This window comes from Vipera berus, assembly GCF_964194415.1.
Source record: "Vipera berus genome assembly, chromosome: 4".
Taxonomy (NCBI): Eukaryota; Metazoa; Chordata; class Lepidosauria; order Squamata; family Viperidae; genus Vipera; species Vipera berus.
This window is the reverse complement of record NC_138206.1, coordinates 10746225-10770350: the sequence shown is the minus strand read 5'-3', so window position 1 is coordinate 10770350 and position 24126 is coordinate 10746225. Positions and strand designations below refer to the sequence as shown.

General features: G+C 42.2%; 1 protein-coding gene across 1 annotated transcript in view; it reads left to right on the top strand.

Annotated features, from left to right (window-relative positions):
- Window positions 1–24126, top strand: part of NOX4 (NADPH oxidase 4) — a gene marked incomplete at its 5' end in the record, with an annotated part of 140689 nt that overhangs the window by 11573 nt on the left and 104990 nt on the right. Inside the window, 7 exons of the mRNA XM_081326273.1 lie at window positions 955–1050; window positions 8976–9086; window positions 10329–10413; window positions 13439–13536; window positions 14950–14977; window positions 16826–16898; window positions 19375–19455. Coding sequence (XP_081182399.1) covers window positions 955–1050; window positions 8976–9086; window positions 10329–10413; window positions 13439–13536; window positions 14950–14977; window positions 16826–16898; window positions 19375–19455 — 572 coding nt within the window. The remainder of the gene's footprint in view (window positions 1–954; window positions 1051–8975; window positions 9087–10328; window positions 10414–13438; window positions 13537–14949; window positions 14978–16825; window positions 16899–19374; window positions 19456–24126) is intronic.

Sequence of the window (24126 nt, the reverse complement as noted above, 5' to 3'; positions counted from 1 at the left end):
ACTAGAACTCACAGTCTCCTGGTGATTGGCCCAAAGTCACCAACTGGCTTTCATACTTACTGTGGGACTAGAACTCAAGAGTTTCAAGTTTTTAGCCTGGTGCTTTTAAGACAAGAGTAAGATTCATGCTCTCCCACTTCTAGCCTGATGCTTTTATCACCAGGCTCTCCTACTTTTTCTGCCTATTTAACTTATCCATAAATGTATGGAGATTTTCAGTCATCCAGATCTTTGGGCCAATCACCAGGAGACCGTGAGTTCTAATCCCACCTTAGGCATGAAAGTTGATGGGTGACCTGGGCCAATCACCAGGAGACTGTGAGTTCTAGTCCCGCCTTAGCCACAAAAGCTATCCAGTCCCTTTTTCTCACTCTAACCCATCAACCCAGGGTTGATGTTGTGGAGAAAACGGGAGGAATGTTGTGTGTGTTCATCCCCTTGAGTTATTTATAAAAATAATAAAGGTGGGATTTAAAATTCTTTTGAGTTATACATCAATCCTTCATCAATCCTTTATGTACTTAGGGCAGGGGTAGGCAACCTTGGCTCTTTTATGACTCGTGGACTTCAACTCCCAGAATTCCTGAGCCAACCATGCTGAGGGAAAAGGGAGAGGTTTCCAAGCTGAGCCATGCTGGCTCAGGAATTCTGGGAGTTGAAGTCCACGAGTGATAAAAGAGCCAAGGTTGCCTACCCCTGACTTAGGGCAACATCAGTAATGCATCAAAAACAACTGGTTGAGGCTCCGTACGTTCCCTTCCTCTTTAAAAAAACAACAAAACCTTTTATAAACCTTTCATTTTTCTCTTCTTCCCAGTTCCCGAGTCTCTCTGATCATTTGTTCCCTGCGTAAGATCCATGACGGGGGAAAGTTTCTGCTTTTGAACATGTGGTTTCTAATTACTCTACTCTGCGTTTTCTCTCCCTCCTTTTTTTCCCTTCCCCCTCCTTCAGCTGCTCTGGCTATGTCTCAACGTGGGATTGTTTTGGAAAACTTTCCGACTCTATTATTGTGAACCGCAGTATTACTATTTGCATCAGATGCTGGGGGTAAGTGATGCAGGAGCAATTCTCCCTTTTTGTTGAAACTCAAAAACGGAAAGCTGGGCTAATAGGATGATGTGAGATTTCAGTCCAAGGAAGTAGGTGAGGATGGGCATTTGGTTTAAAGTGGGGAAAGGGTTTGAGTTGAGAGAAAGACTTTTTTTCAAGGGCCTGGGAAGGCAAACTCTGAACTTCTGTTCCCAGCTGCAAACTGACATACTAGCATCGGCCTTATGAACTCAGTTCAACAGTCTCGGACCTCTTCTGCTAGTCATGATTACGCTAACTAGCCTCGTGGGCTTGTTCGGGTGAGCGCTTCCTAATGTGGACATCTCAAGGGACAAGTGATGATTCTTTTTTTGTTAAAGTGCATGTTTGCATCTCTTCAGTTTTGTTCTCCTGAGTCCCTTGTGCAAACTCATTCGAAAAATAAAAAATAAAAATAAAGACACCAACTGGGGGGAAAAACAAATTCTTTCCAAAGGCTGCTTTCTCTTTTCTCCCAGTGGGAAGGAAGTAACATATTTTTCAAGCAGGATCGTAGACCAGCCTGCGGCAGCATTATAGGTAATCCTCCACTTAATGCTGCCAACTGGGAGAAGAATTTTTGTAGGTAAACATGTCAGCTGTTAAATGAGCCACGCCTGATTGTATGACCTTTTTTCCTCCCCCTCCCCTTGGCTGTTAAGCAAATCACTGCAGTTGTTAAGTGAATCACCCAGTCGCTATGCAACTCTGGCATCCCCCTCCATTGACTTTGCTTGTCAGAAGCGGCCCTGGGCATGCTGCAAATGACAGTCACACGACCCCAGTATGCAGCAAACATTGGAAACTCATGTCAGTTGCCAAACACTTGAATTTCGATCAAGTCACTCTTGGGATGCTGCTACGGTCGTAGGTGTGAGGATCATTTATAAGTCACGTTTGAAAGTGCTGTCATAGCTTTGTATGGTCACTAAATGAACGGCTGTAAGTTGAGGACTACTTGTGTTCTACAGCTAAATAAATGAAACTGATTCCGATCTCTTTGCACCCAGTGCGATAGCACCAAGTCAGAAAGATTCTTGTTAGCGCTTTTCCAGGCTAGAAAATTTGGACTAAATTTGATCCATGGGCTGTGCCTGATGAAAATTCGTGTCTTTTAATAAAACCTTACCCTGAAAAGGTAGTACCAATCTCCTTTGAATTTTTATATTTCAAAGTGGTGGTGTCGGGTTTCCTGCCTGAGCAGGGGATTGGACTAGAACAGGGGTCCCTGGGCTGTGGGACAGGCTGGCCAGGGCGTGGACGTGTGTACACACGCTCACCCCTACTTACACAGGATGCCACGTGGCAAAAATGGGGCAGTGTGAGTGTCACATGGGCGCTAGCACCACCCCGTTTGCATTGCACATGCTCGTGGCCCCATTTGTGTATGCGCGTGGCCCCATTTGTGTATGCGCATGTGTGTGTGCATAAAATGCTTCCCCCTCCCTTTCCCTCCAGTCCACTAACTGAGAAAGGTTGGAGATCTCTGGACTAGAAGACCTCCAAGGTCCCTTCTAGCTCTATTTCGTTTCGTTCCATTCCATCCCATTCCATCCCATCCCACCCCACCCCACCCCACCCCACCCCACCCCATCCCATCCCATCCCATCCCATCCCATCCCATCCCATCCCATCCCATCCCATCCTATCCTATTCTATTCTATTCTATTCTATTCTATTCTATTCTATTCTATTCTATTCTATTCTATTCTATTCTATTCTGTTCTATTCTGTTCTATTCTGTTCTATTCTGTTCTATTCTGTTCTATTCTGTTCTATTCTGTTCTATTCTGTTCTATTCTATTCTTGCTCCTTGGGAGGAAAGCCATGGCAAATCTAGACAGCACACTAAAAAGCAGAGACATCACCCTGTCAACAAAAGTGCGTATAGTCAAGGCTATGGTCTTCCCAGTTGCAATGTATGGCAGTGAAAGCTGGACCATAAAAAAGGCTGAGCGCCAAAGAATTGAGGCCTTTGAACTATGGTGCTGGAGAAGCCTCCTGCGAGTCCCTTGGACTGCAAGGCGATCAAACCAGTCAGTCCTAGAGGAGATCAACCCTGACTGCTCTTTAGAAGGCCAGATCCTGAAGTTGAAACTCAAATACTTTGGCCACCTAATGAGAAGGAAGGACTCACTGGAGAAGAGCCTAATGCTGGGAAAGATTGAGGGCAATAGAAGAAGGGGACGACAGAGAATGAGGTGGCTGGATGGAGTCACTGAAGCAGTAGGCGTGAGCTTAAATGGACTCCAGAAGATGGTAGAGGACAGGAAGGCCTGGAGGAACGTTGTCCATGGGGTCGCGATGGGTCGGACACGACTTTGCAACTAACAACAACAATTCTATATTCTATTCTATTCTATTCTATTCTATTCTATTCTATTCTATTCTATTCTATTCTATTCTATTCTATTCTATTCTATTCTATTCTATTCTATTCTATTCCATTCCATTCCATTCCATTCCATTCCATTTCATTCCATTGCATTTTCTATTCCAGGGGTGTCAAACTCAATTTCATTGAGGGCCACATCAGCATTGCGGTTGCCCTCAGGGGGCCGGGTGGGTGTGGCCTGGGTGGGCGTGGCCTACTGGGTGTGCATGGCCAGAGTGTGTATGGCTTACTGGGTGGGCGTGGCCAGCTCTACATAGTTTGCATCAAGGGTGCCTATGGGGGCCTGGGCAGGAGTGGGACAGATCTGAGGGTCTCTGGCAGGAGGAGGGTCTCTGGGCCAGGGCCAAGGCAGTGGGGGCTGTTCCCTCACTGTTTCCAGGATGGCTTCGCGGGCCACATGAAACCACTTCGCGGGCCGGATCTGGCCCCCGGGCCTTGTGTTTGACATGTCTGTTCTATTCCATTCAATTCCATTTCATTTTCTATTCCATTCCGTTCCATTCCGCTCTATTCCAGTCCAGTCGAGTCTAGTCCAGTCCGTCTTTCTATCTATATATACTTTGGAATAAGTCCTATAGAGCTCAGTGGCTGGATTCACACATTGTACTAAGTTACATTTTCTTTAAAATGTGGTTGGTTGTTTTGGGAACAATTGGATGGAATCAAATAGTGAGCTCCCCCCCTGGATTATAAAGCACAAAAAAGAGATTAAGTTGATATGACTTATTAAACTGAAGCCAAACAAATTACAGCACGCCTTAGGGTAGTGTGTAAATTCAGCCAGTGTGTGTCTGAACAAATGCTGCTGGGATCAGATTGCAAAAATTCCCTCCTACGTGAGGCACGTCTCCAAGAATGAGTTCCCTCCCACTATTTTGATCTCAAATATTTCAGAGATTTGTGATGTTCAAAAAAAAACCACATTCCTCATATTTTACAGCGATGGTGAGATAAAATGTTTTTTTTAAAAAAAACAAAAAAAGATACATGCTAGTATTAATAAGTGCAACCTAAACTGCAGTACCTGGAAATTTTCATGTTCATAAAAAGTGGATAATTATGTTTTATCTAGTATTGTGCTGTTTGCTCTCCAAGTTTCCAGTACTTCCTAGTCCATTTTTCTAACAGTGTTCCGTATATGTGACCATTGGAAGAGAAATCCATATGGAGTTATTTATAACAGGGGTCCCCAACCTGTGGGCCGCGGCCCATTAATGGGCTGTAGCTTCCTGGCCACTGGGCCATGGGACAGTGCACACATATGTGTGCGTGCACTCACGCCCACTCACGCTAGCACTGCTGCTGTGGTGAAAATGGGGTGGTGCACGGTGAAAATAAGCGTACACAGGGCTTTTTTTGTCATAGAATGCTCAGAACTGAGTTCCGGCAACTTTTTTGGATGGAACCTTGTAGAAATGCAAGTAGAAAAATAGGGACCACTCCGGTGGGAAGGTAACAGCGTTCCGTGCGCCTTTGGCATCTAGTCATGCCGGCCACATGACCACGGAGACGTCCTCGGACAAGCGCTGGCTCTTCGGCTTTGAAACGGAGATGAGCACCGGCCCCTAGAGTCGGAAACGACTAGCACACATGTGCAGGGGAACCTTTACCTTTACCTTGTAGGGTAGGCAACGTGGGTTGTATGACGTGTGTGAGTTCTGGCACCTTTTTCTTTTATAAAAAAAGCACTGGGCGTACAGCAAAAATGGGGTGGCGCTAGCACCCACGTTGCAAAAATGGGGCAGTGCTAGCCAGTGTCACGTGGGCACTAGCGCCACACCGTTTGGGTCGTGCGTGCTCGTGGCCCCGTTTGTGTGGTGTGCAGGCTCGCATGCATAAATTGCTTCTCCCTGCCTTTCCCTCCTGTCCGGCAGCTGAGAAAGCTTGGAGACCTCTGATTTATAATATACAAGCAGTCCTTCATTTGTAACCATTCATTTAGTGATGGTTCAGAGTTACAACAACACTGAAAAAAGTGATTTATGACCGTTTTTCACCTTACAACCATGGCAGCCTCCCCGTGATCACGTGGTCAAAATTTGGATGGTTGGCAACTGGTTTATATTTATGACCGTTGCAGTGTTTCTGGGGTCATGTGGTCACCTTTCGTGACCTTCAGGCGAGCAAAGTCAATGGGGGAAGCCAGATTCACTTCATAATAATGTTACTAATTTAACAATTCCAGGAATTCACTTAACAGCTGTGACAAAGAAAGGTCGTAAAATGGGGCAAAACTCACTTTACAGCTGTCTCGCTTAGCGATAGAAATGTTGGTCTCAATTGTGGTCGTAAGCCAAGGACTAACTGTACTTCCTAGTCCTTTTTTCTAACAGTTGTCATGTATATATGACTATTGAAGACAAACCCCTATGGCAGGGGTAGGCAACCTTGGCTCTTTTATGACTCATGGACTTCAACTCCCAGAATTCCTGAGCCAGCCATGCTGAGGAGAAATGGAGAGGTTTCCATGCTGAGCCATGTTGGCTCAGGAATCCTGGGAGTTGAAGTCCACGAGTCATAAAAGAGCCAAGGTTGCCTACCCCTGCCCTATGGAGTCATTTAGAAAATATACTGATAGATATCTTCAAACATTCAATTGTAAAGTGCTAGGAAATCAAGAGCAAGCTTCATGTTATTAGTGAGTAGTAACAAAGCTCTGCCTTCAGATATTTGATTTCATTAGACACAAGTGCATTTTGAGGGTGGAGGGAATGATGGCAGCCCGCCAATCAACACTACTTTTTTCTCCTTTTCATTTGCAAACATACATAGCATTAAAAAAAAAACAAATCCCTTCCACTCCCCATGAACCTAAGAGATTTAAGCTACACAAGGGTTAGGAATGTCTATGGAGATTCTCAGTCATCCAGGTCCTGGTTGTCCCAAAGGTGCTTTTTCAGGAGGCAACTAGACTTTCTTGTTTTTCTTTGAAGATGTTTCGCTTCTCATCCAAGAAGCTTCTTCAGCTCTGACCGGATGGTGGAGAATGGAAAGATTTATACTCCTGGCAGACAGTTGGTCATTTGCATTCTTTCAGAGTCTCGTTGAGGCCATTTGGAGAAGGCTCCACATCCATTTGCCCTACTCAGGCCACCCTGATGACACAGATAAGCCTCCAGGGGGCATCAACAACTCTCTAAAACAGGGGTGTCAAACTCAATTTCATTGAGGGCCGCATCAGCATTGCGGTTGCCCTCAGGGGGCCGGGTGGGTATGGCCAGGTGGGCATGGCCTACTGGGTGGGCGTGGCTAGAGTGCGTATGGCCTACTGGGTGGGCATGGCCAGCTCTACATCGTTCGCATCAAGGGTGCCTATGGGGGCCTGGGCAGGAGTGGGACAGATCTGGGGGTCTCTGGCAGAAGGAGGGTCTCTGGGCCAGGACCAAGGCAGTGGGACCGTTCCCTCACTGTTTCCAGGATGGCTTTGCGGGCCACATGAAACCACTTCGCGGGCCAGATCCGGCCCCCGGGCCTTGTGTTTGACATGTCTGCTCTAAAAGAATGCAAATGACCAGCTGCCTGCAACTAGTTGAGCTGTGTGTGCATGCGTGTGCACACCGGCTCGCCACTCGCATGAGTAAAGCTGCATGCATGTATAGGCCCACCGCTCACACCATCCGGTTCCCCTCTCCACCCTCCACCTCTCCCCAGCCAGACCGCCAAGCCGCAAAGGTTGGGGACCACTGCTCTCTGAAAATAAAGTACCATTTCTGGGATCCTTGTGGTGCCCGATTCAAAAACTGACACTAGGAGATTAAATTTATCCACCCAAACATGCAGTCATTAATTGGGTGAAACTAATTTACATATGTGTTTGTATCCCACCTTTATTATTTTCACAAATAGTTCAAGGTTGTGAACATATAAAAAAACACACCTTCCTCTTCCTATTTTCCCCCACTACAGCAGCCCAGTGAGTTCGGTTGGTCTGGCAGAGAAAGACTGGCTGTTTTCCCCCCAAATAAGCAGCATCGAGATGAGGGGGATTGAATTAGCTTAATTTTAAATTAATTAAAAGTAAATGTACTTAACGAACTACACTTGGTTAAACGCAACGAATATTAAACCAAAGAGAGCTTATTAAAATTGCAATTCCCCTTGTGCTTTCCCTCACATTCCTTTTTCCTCACAGTGAAAACTGGATTGTGGTAGCAAATTTTGAAAGGACTTGGGACACCAGACACAGAAAGTATCCTGACAGATTTTTTTTTAAAAAAAGTAAATTTAATCCCATCCCTGAGAAAAATCAAGAACATGGAGTTAGGTTTTCTTTTTGTCTCTAGCCCATAATTCTGTCTATCTGTCTGCTTGCCTGCCTGCCTGCCTCTCTGTCATATTTATCATCTCTCTCTCTCTGTCCCTCCCTCCCTCCCTCATCATCCATCATCTATGTGTCTACTTATCTATTATCATCATCTGTCTGTCTGTCTGTCTGTGTGTCTGTCTGTCTGTGTGTCTGTCTGTCTGTCTGTCTGTCTATCTATCTATCTATCTATCTATCTATCTATCTATCTATCTATCTATCTCTATCTATCATCTATCATTTGTCTGATTTTTATTCCACTTTTATTACTTTTAAGTACCATAAGGCAGTGAACATACCTAATATTCATTTCTCCTTCGATTTTCCTCACAATTACAACCCTGTGGGGTGAGTTCAGCTGACAGAAAAGGACTGGATTTCATGCCTAAGGAAGGACAAGAACTCACACTAAGGAAGGACTAGAACTCACAGTCTGCTGGTTTCTAGACTGATGCCTTAACCCCTAGACCAGGGATAGGCAACCTTGGCTCTTTTATGACTCGTGGACTTCAACTCACAGAATTCCTGGGCCAGCCATGCTGAGGGGAAAGAGAGAGGTTTCCAAGCTGAGCCATGCTGGCTCAGGAATTCTGGGAGTTGAAGTCCACGAGTCATAAAAGAGCCTTGGTGGAGCAGTGGGCTAATGCCTCCTTAAGTAACACCAGCTGCCTGCAGTTAGTGCAGCTTCGCATCCCACCAGGCTCAAGGTTGACTCAGCCTTCCATCCTTCCGAGGTAGGTAAAATGAGGACCCAGATTGTTGGGGGCAATAAGCTGACTTTGTAATAATGCCGCTTGGGGGGGCGAAAGCCCTAATAAGCAGGCATATACATAGAATGAAGGCTATTGCTAAGCACATTGATTTGTGCTTAGAGTGTAAGCCGCCCTGAGTCTTCGGAGAAGGGCGGGATATAAATGGGATTAAAATAAAATAAATTTAAAAAAAAAGAGCCAAGGTTGCCTACCCCTGCCCTAGACCAAACTGTACACAACACTTCCTTCTTGGGGAATTCCTGGTGATATGACATCCCCACAATACCTCACTAGCATGTGAAAACATCCATGGTTAACAAAAACCTAATAAAAAATAATAATTACATTGACGTAAATTGAACCCATTAGCAGTCAATGCCATCCCAAAGCATGTTTGTTTCAGATCAGAATATTTTGGAGGTTGGGATCCTAACCCCTTTTCACTTCTGTTCAGCTAGGGTTGTGCCTCAGCCGAGCCTCAGCTGCTGTTCTTAATCTCAACTGCAGCCTGGTCCTGCTGCCTGTTTGTCGGGTTCTCCTGGCGCTGCTTCGTGGCTCCCAGAAGGTAAGAGAAGTTTTCGGTAAGAGCATAAGGCAGGGGTCTTCAAACTAGGCCCTTTTATGACTTGTGGCCTTCAACTCCCAGAATTCCTCAGCCAGCGTGCCTGGCTGAGGAATTCTGGAAGTTGAAGTCCACAAGTCATAAAAGGGCCTAGTTTGAAGACCCCTGGCATATGGAGTATAGGTAGTCCTTGACTTATGATTGCTCACTTAGCAATCATTCTAAGTTAGGACAGACCCTCCCAAATTACTTAACAACACAGTTCTGATATTCTGATGGCTGCCCTCCCCCCATGCAATCACATTTCATTTCAACAGCTAGCCTGCATTTACAGCTGTTGGGTGCATCCCATGGGCACCTGACCATGATTTACAACATTTTTTGATGAAAACCAGTGCTTGCTTGTAGATTTTGGCAAAAATGAGCCATAGTCCACAATTGGTTAGCTCAGTGGTCTTCAAACTTGGCAGCTTTAAGACTTGTGGCTGGCTGAGGAATTCTGGGAGTTGAAGTCCACAAGTCTTAAAGTTGCCAAGTTTGAAGACCCCTGGGTTAGCTTAATGGCCATGGCATTCATGTAATGACCATGGATTTGCTTAGTGGCCACTGCCGCAAAAAGGTTGTAAAATTGAGTTAAGTCTCATGATGAGCCGCTTTATAACTGATGTAATGGCAAGCTCCATTACTGTTATAAGTCAAGGACTACCTGTGTTAGTCTATAATAGCACAGTGTGGCTGTGATTGACAGTTGGTCATGCATTTTAAGTGGCAATGGTTTCACTGTTTTATTTATTTATTTATTTATTTATTTATTTATTTATTTATTTATTTATTTATTTATTTATTTATTAAATTTTTATACCGCCCTTCTCCCGAGGGACTCAGGGCGGTGTACAGGGCAATAAATATTAAAAAACAAAATATAAAAGTTAAAAACAATTAAATATCATGCCCAATATATACAATAATTAAAACCATATTTAAACCCCAACCCCATCAAACCAGGCCAGATTGCTTTAGGGTTATGGTGGTATACAGATACAATAAGTAGTTTTTATTGTATTTGGATTTTGCTGGCTTTTAATTGATGTGATCAGTCTGTTGCTTAAAATGGGGCAATCCCTAGAACTTTCCGCTGTGTTTTGTTTACATATCTCAGTGTTCATCGTTACCCCAAGTGAAATCTTTTGGGAAAGGACTGTTAAGAGACGGCTTTGCATTCTTTCTTTCTTTCTTTTTTTGCAGTTGCCCAGCCGAAAAGCTAGGAGGCTCTTAGATAAGAGCAAGGCTTTCCATGTGACCTGTGGACTGACTGTATGCTTCTTTTCAGGTCTGTTCCTCCAGCATCAAAGAACTTAAGAGAGTGCTGTAAAGCACTGTGAAGCCGTATATAAGTCTAAGTGCTAAGTGCTGTTCTAGATTTCTTGGTTTTAAATCTTTAAAGCAAATCAGTAGATATAAAGAGAAAAAGAGGATGATGGACATCAAGGTGGATAGATTCAATAGCAATAGCAATGGTTTCCCCTGTGGAAGATTTGAAGGGCCAGGTTAAGATAGATAATTGTGGAATAGGTCTAGCTATGTCAGGAGTCTTCACACTTGGCCCTTTTATGACTTGTGGGCTTCAACTCCCAGAATTCCTCAGCCAGGCATGCTGGCTGAGGAATTCTGGAAGTCCACAAGTCATAAAAGGGCCAGGTTTGAAGACCCTTGATCTATGTGGTTGCTAAGAGCTGACCCTGACTTGATGGCAGAAAACAAAATATAGAATAACAGAGTTGGAAGGGACCTTGGAGGTCTTCTAGTCCAATCCCTTGCCCAAGCAGGGTACTCTACACCATTCTGGACAAACGACTGTCCAACCTCTTCTTAAAAAATTCCAGTGTTGAAGCATCCACAACTTCTGGAAGCAAGCCGTTCCACTGATCAATTGTTCTCGCTGTCAGGAAGTTTCTCCTTAGTTCAAGATTGGATTGCTCTTTGACAAGTTTCAATCTCATACTTCTTGTCTTGCTGTCGGTGCTTTGGAAAATAGGTTGCCCCCCCACCTACTTTGTGGCAGCCCCTCAAATATTGGAATATCACGTTACCCCTAGTCCTTCTCTTTGTTAGACTAGACATACCCAATTCCTGCACTGTTCATCATATGTTTTAGCCTGCAGACCCACAATCGCCTTTGGTGTTCTTCGCTGCACTCTTTTCTATAGTCTCAACATCTTTTTTTGGCACATCATCCATCCATCCATCCATCCATCCATCCATCCATCCATCCTTCCTTCCATCCTTTCAGAAAGATTAAGTAGTCATTATTGAAGTCTTCTTTTTGCTATCAAACCTCATTCACATGAACATTGAAATGTCCATCTATTGCAGTGATTCCCAACCTTTTCTTATACCCCGCACCCCTGGAACGCTTTTGATATATTCTTGCACACCCTTACAAAAGTTCAAAACGAATTATGCATATACACTGTAATTTTAAAACTTCTAAACCCAGGTTTTTGCACCCCCTGGGATATTGTCTCGCACCCCCAGGGGGTGCTTGCACCCCTGGTTGGGAACCCCTGATCTATTGGAACACATCAAGGAAAGTATATTTTCCTGAAATTCAGCAGGGACTATTCTAGGCTATTCGTTGTGCTTTGAAAAAAGGGGAAATCTATCTGAACAATAGCTGTTCAGAATATTACAAAATGCATATTGCCCAAATATTGTAAGATTGATGTTAAAAGAGAGATGAAAATGGAAGAATTAATAGTTACTTTAAAGGTAGGAATCATAGAAATAGCTAGGAGATGTTTGTAATTTGCTTTTTGGAGAGTTTTAGATGCACAAAAATATAGTGTGTCATTTTAGATAAGAAGAGGTGAGTTCAGATGACTACAATGAAAAGAAACATTTATGCAATAATCCCAGTTTCTGAATAATAGGGACCCCAAAGACCTCACTTGAAAACTCAGTACACACAGGTTATCCTCTGTTCTCTTGCTTTCCAGTTTGAACTGAACAGGGATACTCATTTAAAATACCCTTGAGTAACAGGCCACCTAGAAACAGGCAAAAGAGAAAGATATCCAAAATTAATTGGACCCTCGGTACATTACACACAAAACTGTGGGAAGACCCTTTGAGAGGTCAAGGCAAATGCTTCCAAAAATAGGATTTCAAACTGAGTCCTGAAAATCAGCTGGATTACTCCAAAGGGTAAAAAAGAGAGAGAGAAGAGAGAGGAAAGAAATGTGACTAAAGAAATAGCAGAAAAACAGACTTGGAAGGGACCTTGGAGGTCATCTAGTCCAACCCCCTGCTCAAGCAGGAAACCCTATACCATTTCAGACAAATGGTTGTCCAGTCTCTTCTTAAAAAACCTCCAGTGTTGGAGCACCAATTTGAAATAGAGGTTTGGAATTAATTATAAGAATCCTTCCCATTCATTCCATCAGGAATGAATGAGCAGGTTTAAGGATTTGTTCATGGATATGAGCTATAGGAAGACGAGATAATCTCTTCTTAAAAATCTCCAGTGATGGGGCACCCACAACCTCTGCAGGCAACTCATTCCACTCATTAATTGTTCTCACTGTCAGGAAATTTCTCCTTAGCTCTAGGTTGGGTCTTTCCTTGATTAGTTTCCATCCATTGCTTCTTCTTCTGCAAGTATCAGGTCATGCTTGATTTGAAACACGATAGCAACTTTCACAAAACAGCACCGTGTTTCCTGTTCTTGACCCACCATTGGGTCAGAATACAATTTTACAATGCACTGAAGAGCGAATGGGGACTGCTTACAGCAGAGGTCTTCAAACTCGGCCCTTTTATGACTCATGGACTTCAACTCCCAGAATTTCTCAGCCAGGCATGCTGGCTGAGGAATTCTGGGAGTTGAAGTCCATGAGTCATAAAAGGGCCGAGTTTGAAGACCCCTGGCTTACAGAGTCTGGGATTCAGTAAGAGCTTTCACCACAGAATGAAACTGTAGTGGTGTCTTTTGGCAAAGCAATACTGTAAAGTGGCTCACGTTGAAGAAAGAGTAAGATGGCTATCTGGGAATCCACGCTTGGACAAATCAGGAGCTTTTTTTGAAAAGGCTGCTTTTTCTACTTCAGTAATCCTTGACTTACGACCATAGTGGATCTGGGAATTTCCGTCGTAAGTCATAATGATTATAATTCAAGGCACCTACGTTACCAGACCTGATTTTGCTACTTCTTTTTGTCAAGTGAATGCAAGGTTCATTAAGTGAACACCGCAGTCGTTAAAGTGAATCCATTTGTTCCCGGGGGCAGTTCTTTTGCTAGAAAAAAATCGTCACGTTGTATTTTGGTGATATGAGCTCTTTGTTCTGTTCTGTTTAGTGATCCATGTTGCCGCCCACTTGGTGAATGCTTTAAACTTCTCTAGGAATTACAGTGAAGAGTTCCTCGTACTCAATGCAGCCAGCTACCGTGGTGAAGTGAGAAGGCCAATATTTGACTTCTTCCTTACAATTGTTGTTTCTTGGGTGACCTTTGACAGCCAGGCAGTGAGAAGCCTGTAGTAAGCTTCTACTATCCAGATAACCTGGAGCCAAACTGCCAGGATTCTCAACAAATGCCATATTTATTAGACATTGAGGAGCTTTAGTATCCATTCTTCTGGGGGACACTGACTTGGGGAGACTTCCAGGAAGGTCAGGGAAAAAGATGAGGTGTTCTCTTCCCATTGTCAAATCCTTACAATTCCAGTTTAAAGCCCAGGCAGTGTTCCCAAAATCAGGGCTTTTCAACCTTTTCACCCACTGTACCACTTTTAGGATATGGCAACATCCAAGTACCACCAGTCGCCTAGCAAGGTGTCAAAAACTGGATGACCAAAAAAAGGAAAGAAGTGATAAAAGTACAGGTAGTCCTCGACTTACAACAGTTCACTTAGTGACTGTTCAAAGTTACAATGGCACTGAAAAAAGTGCCCCCCAAGCCACAGCCGAGCAAGACACTTGCCTTCCCACCCGGCGGCGCTCTTCCTCCTGTCCAAGGTTTTCATCCGTCTGTTGAGGACTGGCAGCAGGGATGGGGTGGGGGGGTTTGGTTTTTATTCCCCCCCATCTGCTGGGTGGTTGCAGCAGGTTTTGGTCACTTCACATGACCCTGGGACACTGTGACCGTCATAAATATGAATCAGTTGCCAAGCATCTGAATGTAAATCACAAGACCCTGGAGATGCTGCAACCTTCCAGCTAATCGGAGCTTCTTCTGGGCTAAGCAGTGCCAGGATCAGCGTCGAGCTCCAGCTGGAGCCTGGCGCTGATCCTGGTGCTTCCGCTGAGCCCTGACAGCCCTGCAGCTCCAGCCGTCTCTCGCTCAGGCTGGTGCGATGCTGCCACCGGTTCAGCTCATTCCCCTCTACCACTTCTCTAGGGTGGTCACGTACCACCTGCCAGGTGCAAATGTACCACAGGTGGTACCCATACCACTGGTTGAAAAGCCCTGCCCTAAATGTACATATCATGGGTGCACACCTTGACTTTACATTACATTTTTTAATATTTTTGCTTATGTTGAGAACCTCATTGTCGTTCCAAAAAATATATATATGCAGAAATGTATTCTAGTTTGGATACATATTTAGGGGGTCCAAATGTTCTTTTTAGAGTTTCTCTTCCATTTTCACTCTTAATTGCCTAGGATATGTCTACTCCATCCCCTGCAATTTTTGGCCAACATTTGAAAAAGGTTCAGGCAAGAGATACTGTATGATTTAGACAGCTTGTTTAAAGTCAATCTCAGCAATTCATCTCCAGAAACATGCCTCTGGCTCAGAATGCTGATGGACTTATTTCTGCCTTGCTAAATCATTCATACTGTCTGTGTCTGTCTCTGCTTTCTAGGATCCCAGGAAATTCCTTTTTGCAACAGGTAACTCAGAAGAAGCTTTGTTGAATTATGCAATAAAACCTCTGGACAGTGTTTTGAAAAACAGAAACAAAATTGGGCTCTTAATACCAGCACTGTCATTCATCCTCGGGGCCGTCTGGCTGTGTCTTTGTGTGTACGTTTGTGTGTGAGATGCATGCAATAATAATTTGTGCATTTCAAAAAAAAATGTCCTGAGACAAGAGATTCGAATATTTTTAAATGAAAATGAACTAAGAAAATTCCAGCTTTTCTAAAACCTAGCCAATCCTCTCCCCTTCTTGGACTCCCTGATTCCATATGTAATGCATTTTGAATTTATTCCACTGCTTTGGAGCTAAATAAATATGGCCAGAGCTGCAATCATGGATTAATAGAATTAAGCTAAAAAAAATCACAATCAGGAAACATGTTGAAAAAATGGGTGGGTTAACATGTTGCCCACCTGTACCAGTGTAGCCAGAGGCTAACACTCCCCCCTCACTTTTTAAGATTATTTAATACTGAAATAAAACGGGGGGAACTAGAATGCTACAAAACAAAGCATTGCTTTGGCTGTTTTGGATGGACCATACAGGTAGTCCTTGACTTATAACCATTCATTCAGTGACTGTTCAAATTTACAACAGCCCTGAAAAAAGTGACATGGTTGTTTTTCACACTTATGACTGTTGCAGCATCCCCAGGGTCACATGATCAAAATTCGGACACTTGGCAACTGACTCATATTTATACAGTGTCCCAGGGTCACATGGCCCCCTTTTGTGACCTTCTGACAAGCAAAGCCAATGGGGGAAGCCAGATCCACTTAACAGCTGGACCGTTGCAATGTTTTGCAACCATTGCAGCATCCCAAGTCACATGATCACCATTGGCTTCCTATAGAAATAAACTGGCAAGACATAGTCGCATGATATCTCATTTATTGACCAAAGGGGAAGTGCTTTCATGAGCCTGTTGGGTGTCATGTGATCTTCTGCTTAGCTGACTGCAACGTTTACTGACGGAGCTGCAAGTCTTGATTCTGGTTGCTAAGTGATTACTTGTATTCCAAAAGACTCCAAAGAACTTGAGATGGAAATAGTTACATCCCACTGATTTCAGCATCATTGGTTCACCCCAAATAGCCGAAATCTCTTTGAAATCAATGGAACCAATTAGCTGCAAGAAATCTCAAAGTCCTGTTACGGTCAGTGGTATGTACAAGTTGTCCTCATTTTATAACCATTCATTTAGTGACTGTTCGAAGTTACAACGGCACTGAAAAAAGTGACTTATGACCTTTTTTTTTTCACATTTGCAGCCTTTGAAGTATCCCTGGGGTCACTTGATTAAAATTTGGGATGCTTGGCAACTGGCACGTATTTATGATGGTTGCAGTGTCCCGGGATCATGTCATCACCTTTTGTGACCTTCTGACTAGCGAAGTCAATGGGAAAGCCAGATTCACTTAACAACCGTCTTAATAACTTAACAACTGCAGAGATTCGCTTAACAGCTGTGGCAAAAAAGGTAAAATGGGACAAAACTCACTTAGCTGTCTCGCTTAGCCACAGAAATTTTGGGGCTCAAATTCCGTAAATCAAGGACTACCTGTAAATGAATTTTCCTTTCATCAATCTAGCCTTCATTCCCTTTTCTCTCCTGCTCAGGTGGACAGGATGTTTAAAAGTGTACCCAGTGGATCCAGAAGTAGTAATATTTCAAATAAAACCATTAAAATCAAAGAGGGCTAACTGTTCCTGGTCTAAAACATCTGGTTATAACCACTGTAATTTTTTATAGTAGGGCCAAGGGAAACGCCCATTTTAAAAATACAATTTATAACTATTGTGTGTGCTTTTCTTTCAGTTCCTGGATTAACCGGTGTCCTTATGGTGCTAGTCTTGTTCCTAATGTCTACTGCATCCACTTATGCCATTAGGTGAGATTCAATCTGACCACAATACCAAGCCTTGGTTTAACTCTTCATGGGTTGGGTTCAAACATGGAAAAAACAGCATTTCCCTTTCTTGGCCACTTGAACATGTGTGGACTTCAACTCCCAGAATGCTTAGCCAGCAATGCCGGCTGGGGAATTCTGGGAGTTGAAGTATACACATCTTCCAATAGCCAAGGTTGGGAAACACTGAGGTAAAATATTGCCTATGCAAATATTGCCTGACAAGGATGAGGAAAAAAAGATGTGAAAAGAAACAAACAAAAGGAAAACAGTACAACAGTGGACTGACTGAGGTGGCAGCTGTGTATCGGGGGGGGGGAGAGGATGGTTTCACATGTATTTGTACACTGCTTTCACAAATGCAGGATTGTGTGCATGTTCGTGCGTGTGTACACATACCACTTCTACAGCTCAGGTCCGAACAGACTACAACCCGGCACTGGATTTCGGACCAGGAGTTGGGAACCCCTGTAATTCAATACAGACATTATGTTCTGTACCAGCCTACTACCGGCCCTGCAGAAAAGGCAGGGACAACCCCTTTACAAAACGGCAAGAGGCTGGAACTAAGCCTGCCAAATTTATTGACATAAAACAGAGCAAAACAGAAACACGAACCATGAAACAGGAGCTATTCAAATGGTTGCCTTCAGCAAACCAGCCCTCCCACACATTCCCCTTTTAAACAGTTCAAGGTGTGGTTTCTCTCTGCCTCCTTCTGAGGTGCCCCATTGCCTTCCTCTGTTTACTCCTGATTGACTGCCTCCTGCGTAGGGTGTCCTTGAACAGGGCCAGCTGTGGGTCATCTTCATCCACGCTGTCAGGCTCACACAGCTGGGTCTGCGTAGTAACCAGATGAGAGGGGCCTGGCTGAGGGCTCTGCGGAGCCTCAGGGCTATCCTCTGCAGGCTCTCCAACACCCCCTCCTCCTCCTCTGAATCATCCGACCCAACTGCCGAACCCACAGGCTGGCCCTGAATCACAACACATTACAATAACAGATTGTTAATGGAGTGCCTTGAACTTTAGCTTTGTTGTTGTTTAACCAAAACACCTGAAAGCAGGACAAGAAGCAATGGATGGAAACTAGTCAAGGAGGGAAGCAACCTAGAACTAAGGAGAAACTTCCTGACAGTTAGAACAATTAACCAGTGGAACAACCTGCCTCCAAAGGTGGTGAATGCTCCAACGCTGGGGGTTTTTAAGAAGAGACTGGACAGCCATTTGCCTGAAATGGTATAAGGTTTCCTGCCTGAGCAGGGGGTTGGACTAGATGACCTCCAAGGTACCTTCCAACAACTTCTTCTTCTTCTTCTTCTTCTTCTTCTTCTTCTTCTTCTTCTTCTTATTATTATTATTATTATTATTATTATTATTATTATTATTATTATTATTATTATTATTATTATTATTATTATTATTATTAACCTGTTGACTATTTTTTAATTTCATATATGCAATATATTACAACTCAGTTGGGTTGGAAATAGATGCAGAAGCTTACAAATTTTGGACCTCTTTCGCAAGGAGGAAAGCTGTTACTGTTGCAATACAGTTGTCAGTGTTCAACTAGGAGGGGATAGTGTGTGTTTTTGTCTTTTGTTCTTTTTAATTAACATTTTTAATGTTTTTTGGGGGGGTTAGTTTTGTTTGAGAGCAATCAACCAACGGAACAACTTGCTTTCAGAGGTTGTGAGTGCTCCATCACTGGAGGCTTTCAAAAAAAGACTGGACAATCATTTGTCTGAAATGGTGTAGTGTCTCCTTTTTGAACAGGGGTTGGACTAGAAGACCTCCAAGGTCCCTTCCAACTCTATTATTCTATATTCCAAGCATTGGTCATAATGCTGGATCCGGTCCTTGAAATTATCAAGTCCAACCACTTGCTTAGTACAGGAATCCAAAATTAAACCATTCCCAAAATATAACTTTCCAAATTTTAATTGAAAGAGAACTTCACCATTTCTCAAGATAATTGATTGCCTTGTCAAACGGGTCTTACTGTTAAGAAATGTCTTCTAAGTTTCATTCGGTATCTGCCTTTCTGATATAATAATGATATCTGAAATCCATTATTCCTATATCCATTATTCCGTATCCTACACTCCAAAATGATGGAGGACAGACCTTGACATGTTTCTGTGTTAACATCCAATTAAGTATTTGAAAAAAATGTTGTCATTTCTCTCTCATTTTTCTCTTTTTCCTTACCCTTTATTTATTTATTTATTTTTAGAAAATGTTTTCTTTTGCACAAAATACTCTGGGGGTAAACAATTGTGTATTTTCTTTGAAACGCCTTTCTTTTAGAAGGAAACTGGAAAAAAAAGCAAAACACAACCCTCTGGAATAAGTCCAGGTCTGAGTAGTTAAATTTCGGCTTACTCAGCACTGCGCACAGAACAATGGAAAACTCTTTGATTGCCCGGTAATTTATTTATTCTTTTGGTCTTTGCAGGGTTTCAGATTATGACATATTTTGGTATACCCACAACCTCTTTTTTGTCTTCTACTTGCTGCTGATACTGCATGTTTCTAGGTAAGTGTTTACTTCTTTTGAAGGAACATGGTCATAACAACTGTGCCATATTAAGATCTTGTGTTGTCAGTGCAGGTTTGGCAAAACTACAGTTCAAAAAAAGGTCCATTCTATCGCAATTATCTAGAATTGGGATGACAGTTATCATACTATTGTTTCTGTGTCTCCTCCATTTTTAAATGCTGGGAGTTTATATTGTTGACTTATTTTTAAGGGGGCATTTAGGGCATACAAGCATATAGGTGGTAGTCCTCAACTTACACTCAGTGACTATTCAAAGTTACAACAGCACTGGAAAAAGTGATTTATGATCATTTTTCACACTTACAAGTGTTACAGCACCCCATGGTCATGATCAAAATTCAGATGCTTGGGACTTCCGGTTTTGTGCAATAGTGACCGGTCACGGGCTTGCGGATTCTCTGCACCCCCATGGCTAATTTCGCCCTGCCCAGGGACCCTAAATGGGTCTAAGTCACCCCGGAGAGGTGATGAAGAAAGAAGGGTGCTCAAGTGATTCTGGAATGGCGGTGGCTGTTCTCTTTGACTTGGGGAAAGCCTTCTAACCCGATAGGAGAAAGGCTGGCCATATTGCATCTACCAGCCCAAGCTACTAGCAACTGAAGTCCAAAAGCACTAACCAGCACAACTGTGAACAGTGTGCTTGAAACTGGGTGAGGAATGTGATCTTCTCTTTTCTATTTTACATTTAATTTCCTGGAACAGATCCCCAAGAAGCAAAATACCTCCAAAAGGGAAGGAGGAGGATTTCTGCCCTACCCTTATAGTAACGGAAGCGGCAAATTAATCTTTTCATATGAAGGATCAAAATATATAGAAGTGAAATAAATATAAAACCTGAAACTTAAAACTTAAAACAGGATAAATCTAAAATTGTTTGAATGGTTAAGACTCTCATTTTAAAGATAATTGTTCATTTTGGAAATTGAAAAACAAATAGTTGCTGACACCTAGTGGTGGATGAAGACTATGACAGGTATGGCTTTAATATATAACACTTGGCAAAACCTGGGAAAAGCTAATCTGTGTCTGTGACCTTCAAAGCTTTAACAAGAAAGAACAGCTGTTACCAAAAAAAAGACAATAATCTGGGCTGTAGACAAAGAGAATTATAAATTTCAGAAAAATCTTTTTTGAACTGTTTGGATTACAAATATCTATCTAACTGGGACTCTAAAGCTATTTGCAGAGAAAAGAAAGGAAGAGGAAAAGTCAAATTCTGGGCTATCATGGATCAGAGACATGTAGAAAGAATGTATCAAGAAAACATAAATCCTTCACAAGAGGAGATATATAGTATACTGCAATTAATTCAAATAACAATGACTTTAAGCCACAAAGAAACCCAAAACAACTTTGAAAATATAAGTCAATCTATTTCCAAGTTAATTCTACAACAAAAAAATTCCCAGAAAACAACAACAGAGAAGGAGCAGATAAAACAGATAAATGGATATAGAATTGAGAATAGAGACTTAAAGATGGAACTTAACAAAACAAGGAAATATGATTTAATCCTAGTGGAAAAAAATTTACAAGAATTGGAAAGAACAACTTATCCCTTAAGACTACAAAATAAATCCGAGAACAAGAAAAGAAAATTGAATAAAATGGACTGTGGAGAGAAAAGGAAATGATAAGAGAAGCGGAGAGAAAGAAAAAGAAAAAAAGATTTTCAATAAACATGGAAAGGCAGAAGTCCCGTGCAAAGACCCTTCTCCTGATTTACTTTTTATATCTACAGTAACATTTAGGAACATACGGAAAAACCTTTTGATTCAGCAAAATACATTGATTAAGAAAGACACTTGGCAAAAGAAAAAGACTAAAGTGGAAACTAAGAAAATAGATGATGGGACTTATCAGAGAGAATACTTAAAAAAGAAACATTTGTTTGAATATGGTTAAAGAAATAGAAAAGAAGTATTATATTGATGTGATTATTATTTTTAGGACTATTGGGGAAAATATATATATTTAATTGTTTTCTATCAAAACAATAACTCAATGTTTGCAAAAGAGGATATTTTGGGAAAAGAGGAAATCAACTAAAACTATTATGTGGATTATGGATTATAGAACTCAGTAGTTAGTGATTGTTTTACAAATGTAACCCAGACACCAATTATTAAGTGATGTATGTGTTTTTTAAAAAAGCAATAAAATATATTATATAAAAAAAATTCAGACGCTTGGCAACTGAATGATATTTATGGGGGTTGTCCCCCGGGATCATGTGATCCCCTTTTGTGGCCGTCTGACAAGCAAAGTCAATGGGGAAGCCAGATTCACTTAACAACCGTGTTAATAACTTAAGTGATTCGCTTAACATCTAACCCAAGAAAAGTCGTAAAATGGGGCGAAACCCATTCAACAACTGTCTCGCTTAGCAACTGAAATGCTCAAGGGTGGTCGTAAGTTAAGGACTACTTGTACTCATCCATCTGATAGGAAGACAAAGCTTTGATCAAATGAATCCAAAAGATTGATCAGATGAATTGAGGAAGGGTCTTTGATAAGACAGGAATAAGCATCAAAGAAATTATTAGATGTTAAGGAATAAACAGATGCCTGTTGATATCTGGCTGCAAAGTGTGGACATCTTTGAAGACCAGCTCCAATTTTGGAAGAGGCTGTTTGTCTGGAAATTTAACCCTTTGTAACCAAGGTTGACTCAGCCTTCCATCCTTCCGAGGTAGGTAAAATGAGGACCCAGATTGTTGGGGGCAATTAAGCTGACTTTGTAATAATGCCGCTTGGGGTGAGTGTGAAAGCCCTAACAAGCAGGCATATACATAGAATGAAGGCTACTGCTAAGCTTGTAAGCCGCCCTGAGTCTTCGGAGAAGGGCGGGATATAAATGGAATTAAAAATAAAAAATAAAAATAAAAAATCTTGCTTCCTCTTCTCTTTTCTCTCCTGACAAATGATTCTCCCCTTCACTTTATTTCCGTGAAGTTTTGTTCCTTCCGCCTCTTTCTCTTTCCATCCCTCTTTCCAGTCTCATTCAATCTCCAGCCTTTTTCTGTCTCACTATTTTTGTACTTGCTGCTGAAAGGTGAGTATTTGTGTGTTTCTCGTTGTGCATAAGAGAGGGAGAACAGTATGTGCAAACAGGGAAACAACTATTTTTCAAAATGGGGAACCTTATTTTACAGGCAATTAATTTTAATTGCCACTTATTAAATCCATTATTATTTTTTTCTAGCCTTGCTCTTTTTTTTGTAGTGTGACTTTAGGAAAGTGTATGTACCTACGTTCTGGCAAGCCCTTATTATTTGCAATCTCATTATCTGCAGTTACAAATAACCATAGTCTGGAAATATGTATGTGACCTCTGAAAAGCCTTATACATTCACTCCTTTGAGTCCATTTTGGTGTATGTGATGCATGCTGAAAATTTTGGACAGTTTTTTTTATACATGGGTAAAGTGTGTTTGTCTGTGCCCAATTATTTGTGGATTTACTAGACTCCAGCCTTGTCTGAAAGAGAATTCCTGTGAATATCAAGAGCCACATCTACGTATATGAGCATGCATGTCCATGTTCATAGTCCTCCCTTTATGACCATTACTCGGACTAGCATTTCCATTGCTAAGCAAGTAAGTCACACCCAATTTTATGGCCTTTTTTGGCATTGCTGTTAAGTGAATCACTTGCAGGAGATGACCATCCTGAGCCCAAGGGAGGGGTCAAATGCATCAACAGTCTCGAATCCCTTTGAGTCCACAAGAGATCTACATCCAGCCCATCGTGAACTCTGTTGACTCTTATCTACCACTAATTTGCTTTGACTGTTAGTAGTTCAGATTCTTGTAGCGACCATTAGCCTGTAATAAACCTGTATTCATTTGAACCGCCTTGACTCCTGATTTTTTTTGCACCTGACATCACTGCAGTGGCTAAGTAAATCATGGTCACTCTGGCTTCCCCATTGACCTTGCTTGTTGGAAGCTGACTGTGAAGTTCGCAAAGGATGAACAAATGACCCAGGATGCTGCAGTTGTCATAAATAAATGCTAATGGCTAAGCATCTGAATTTTGACCACGTGACTCTGGGGGATGCTGGGGACATTTTTTAAGTGAAAGGATGAGTCATAAGTCTCTTTTTTTGCACTTTCATTGTAACTTTGAATATTCTCTAGATGAATGATTTTAAGTCGAGGATCACCTGTCTAAACACGTACACACTTATGGTGGGAGGGGAAAAATTCTCCAGAAATAATTTTGGGTGAAATTGGTAACCATCAGTTGACAAAAAAGGAAGAGGTATTCTGCATGACTTTTGTCTGAGAGTTTTTTCCTTGCTTATTTTGCTTTTCTGAGCAGGGAATCGCCCTTCCTATAAAGAAGGGGGTAAGACTGGGAAAAAACTGTAGATAAATAGTTATGTGGGAAGATTCAAGAGGAGAAGAGCTAAGGAAGATAAAGAAGTCACTTCAATGTACAGTGGACCGGTTCTTAAGCCTTTGACTGGTTTTCCATATAAATGTAATACAAAAGAAGAAGAGACTGGACAGCCATTTGTCTGAAATGGTATAGGGTTTCCTGCCTTAGCAGGGGGTTGGACTAGATGACCTCCAAGGTCCCTTCCAACTTCTTCTTCTTCTTCTTCTTCTTCTTCTTCTTCTTCTTCTTATTATTATTATT